General features: G+C 52.6%; 1 protein-coding gene across 2 annotated transcripts in view; it reads left to right on the top strand.

Annotated features, from left to right (window-relative positions):
• The window catches only part of PPP2R3C (protein phosphatase 2 regulatory subunit B''gamma), a 27957-nt gene that overhangs the window by 2687 nt on the left and 21275 nt on the right, over positions 1–3995 (top strand). For both annotated transcript variants that reach the window (XM_019551413.1, XM_019551414.1), the window contains exon 2: positions 2601–2728. In XM_019551413.1, coding sequence (XP_019406958.1) covers positions 2601–2728 — 128 coding nt within the window. The remainder of the gene's footprint in view (positions 1–2600; positions 2729–3995) is intronic.

The raw sequence follows: 3995 nt of genomic DNA, 5'->3' as shown, positions 1-3995 counted from the left end.
CAATTTTTAAGTGAATTTGGAAGCCTACCAGTGCCTCAATCGTTAGAATAAAAAACATTCAAAATGCCTATATAACTTAGCATTTGATTTTACATTTTTTATCATAGAAAATCAGAGCTCCCCCTCCGGCCCCTTTGCACACCACAACACAGCTCTAGCTGGGGCTGTCCCCCTGATGCTTTGTTGTGCTGAGCAGCCCTGATATGCTGATGCCCTGTCCATGCCACTGCCCCTTCCTCCCATCCTACAGTCTCCTAGCTCTTAGTGCCCGTTACTATCAACCTGCTACCCTCTACCCCCAGACCCCAGTGTGCAAGGAAGGGAGTGGGTAGGTGGAGAACAGGGTGGTTGTCAGGGGAAGGGAGATATGGGCACAGGTGATGCACGGGGGTGAAGGGGGAGGCACAGGTGATCCACGGTGGGGCATGGGCAACGTGGGGGGGGAGGTGTGCATGTTCCCTCCCCCCACTCCAGATTTCTCCACCCACAGTAGCTGTGCTGTAGCTGGGCTGGACCAGCTGTGGCCAGGAGCCACTTCTGTGGCTCAATGGCCAGGACCCAGTGTGGGAGGGAAGGCCATATTGCCATGGTCACCAAGGTGAGGTGTGGTGGTGGCGGCGCAGAGTTGTGCCCCCTGCTACTGCTAGGTGGGCAGGGGGTACCTTACTTTGGCAGCTATGGCAGCACAGTGCTCCCTCTCATGCCAGGTCCTATCTCTTGGGCCACAGAGGGGCTCCTGCCTAGAGCTGGTCTGCCCAGACTGCAGCCCTACACTGCTGTGGGCACAGAAATCTGGGGGTGCATGTGCACCCCCACTCCATGTTGCCTGTATTCCTCTGCCCACGACACATCGCTTATCCCCTCCCTGCCCCCATAGACAGTAACCTTTAGGGGGCTGCTGTCTGCCACACTGCCTAGCTTAGCCTCTCTGTGCATGTGTGCACACAAATGTGCATGTGGCACCCTTTGTGTCCTGCTCCCCCAGCCCCAAGCAGCCCCTTACAGGCTGAAACTGCCAGCCTGCAAAGGGAAACCCATAGTTTTCAGGGGGGCGGTTCCTTTAAAGAAGAAAACCTACATTTTTCTCCTTTAAAGGAAAAAAACCATGTTTTTCCATTGCAAATGTAAAATGCAGATCCATGGTCATAACCATGCCCCCTTCAACTCCTCTTTCTGCAGGCCCCTGGATATAATATATTAAGTGCTGGATATTTATGCCCCAGTTTAAGTTGTTTAGCCCTTGTGCGTGATGTAGCTCAGTGACCTTGGTTATTAAAAACCAGCAAAATGTCTGTCATGAATGACGGTCGGGGGAGGGCCAGGGATAGAGACCAGCATCTGGCCCTACGTGCTCCCCACCACCAGTTGCTACTCTGGGTCTTGCCCTGCACCCACCACCTTGCTTGCTGCTGCTCTGAGTCATGCCTAGCTCCCCCTGCCGCTCTCTGTTCAGCCCCGCTCCAGCTGTGCTTCCCCGCCCCCCGGCTGCTCTGTGCACAGCTGCATGGGGCAGGGTAGCACATGGCGTAGGGAGCACCCGTGGTGTGGGGAGTGCATGATGGCTGTGTGGCATGGGGAGTGGCCACATGACATGGGGAATGCCTGCAGGCTGTGGCCACATGACATGGGGAGCAGCTCCAGGATGTGACGCAGGGTGCATGGCGGGGCATGGTGCGTGGTTCCGCACGAGGGAGGAGCACCTGCCAGCTGCGACTGTGGTATGGGGAGTGAACCCAGGGTGTGGTACAGGGGGCAGTGCTGCGTGCCTGTGGGACATGGCATGGGGAGTGGCCACGGCATGGGGAGTGTCTGCTGGTTGTGGCACAGCGCTGGGGGGGGTGCATGGCATGGGGAGTGACCACGGTGGGAGGAGCACCCCTCAGCTGCGGCCGCACAGCATGGGGCTTAGCCTTGTGGTGTGGTGCAGGGCATGTGTGGGAGCATGGCAAGTGGCTGTGCGGGGTGCAGTGGTACAGGAAGCAGCCCTGGGGTGAGGTATGGGGGGGCATGGTATGCAGCTGCAGAGTACCACGCAGGGCCCAGGCATCAGGTACACACCCTGCCTCCATGTCCTGCAGCTGGCGCCATGCCCTCTCCATGGCCTACAGCTGGTGGGCGCTCCCCATATGGGGGGTGGGGCATGGCACATGGTTACAGGGTGCTGTGAGGGCTTTGGGCACAGGGGGTGTGCTGCAGCTGGCAGATGCTACCCATGCCCCCCTGCCCACTCCCCTCTTGGCACCCTGCAGCCATGTACGATGCCCCTTCTCTCCCATGTAGGGTTGCATGCCAGGGCCACTCCCCACAGAGGGGAGCACACCTTGGCTCTGACCACCTCCATTCTTGTCTTCACCTCTGCCTGTCTGTCTCTTTGTCTGTGAGGCTCTGGGCCATGCAAGCGCAGTTGGCCCGTAGCGATACGGACATACAGACGGAAGCGATAAGGCTTTGTTATATTAGAATAATGCAATTATATAAAAATCCATGTGGATTTTCTTACAAAAGGTCCGTGTGGTCAGTATACATTATTAATACATAAATAAGTAACTGAAATACAGTGTATCCCAGGCACGTAAGACATTTTGTTCTGTATTGACCAGCAAAAAAAAGTGAACAAGAATTGAAAGATGAAGAAATGGAGTTGTTTACCAAATACTACATGGAATGGAAAGGAGGAAGAAAAAGTTTTAATATATCGTATCTGAACATACCACGATTTTATTACAGGGTAAGTGGTGTATCCAAACCTAAGGATATTCCTTTCAAGAATAGAAAACGTTACTTTTTAATACTGCCATTTTAATCCCAAGAGCTTAATTAGATCAAAATATGACAGCTTTATTTTGCAGTGTGTTTCTGTGTCCTCAGATATAGATTTAATCAGACTCATATGCTGATTATGGCATGAACTAGTTTCCTAGCACCACACTTGATTGGTTATATTCCTCAGTAGCCAAGCCTACTAAAATAATTCATTTTTTCTTTTCCTTCCTTTCCCATCTTTGTTGGTCTTGAATTGGTATTCCTGGTGTCATGAATACCATTTATTGTGAAGGTATGAGCCAGCTTTTCTGAGAATCTGCAGAAGCTGTCAATCATTTGGTTTGAGTATAGTTACAGGCTTATCACAGTGATTTTTATGGCTCCAGGCTGGATAGATAAAGCACTCATATAGGACACCTGGCTTCAGTCCCTGTTCCAGTGACTATTCAAGGATTTTATATTCAAGAAATAAAACAAGCTTCAGCAGAAGAGGGAGAGAAGCCTGTTTCCAAATACCTGATTGGCCAGTGGTTAAGGCAGTCAGCTATGATGGGGATGTCAAATATCCAGCCTGCAGTTCAGATGTGGATGTAGAGCTGCTCCAGCTAGCATGTCATGTGATTGATTAGGGAATTTGGGAGCATGGCTAGTCGGGGTGGGCGTGGCCTGCTGCAGAATCCAGGGCTCTGGGGCCCAAGTGGACAAGGCCATGGGCAACAGAGGGGGCAAGTGAGGGCAGCATGACACAGCCATTGCTCACCCTGCAGGTGATTGGCCCACCACCGTTTGTGCTGCCTCCACCAGAGAGAACAGCCTCCTGGACCATAGTTGCCTGTCCTGCTGCTACCACAGCTATTTGCTTACAGCTGTTCCCCACTTGCCCTACTGCTATCACAGTGTCTGGCACTGCCACTGCCCTGTGCCCCAGTTTAGATCTGGCCCACAAAGAGCCCTGCGGTCTGGATCCAGTGTGGGGTATAAGGTGAGTTTGACACCCCTGACCTAGACTTGGGGGTCATCATTGACCACAAGATGAACATGAGCCTGCAGTGCAATGCTGCAGCTAGTAAAGCGACCAAAATGCTGGCTTGCATCCATAGATGCTTCTCAAGCAAATCCCGGGATGTCGTTCTCCCCTTGTACTTGGCCTTGGTGAGGCTGCAGCTGGAGTACTGCATCCAGTTTTGGGCTCCACAATTCAAAAAGGATGTGGAGAAGCTTGAGAGAGTCTA

The sequence above is a fragment of the Crocodylus porosus genome, unplaced genomic scaffold (assembly GCF_001723895.1).
Source record: "Crocodylus porosus isolate Cpor-Errol unplaced genomic scaffold, CroPor_comp1, whole genome shotgun sequence".
NCBI lineage: Eukaryota > Metazoa > Chordata > Crocodylia > Crocodylidae > Crocodylus > Crocodylus porosus.
Note: the sequence above shows the minus strand (reverse complement) of the source record. Positions and strands in the feature narration are given on the sequence as shown.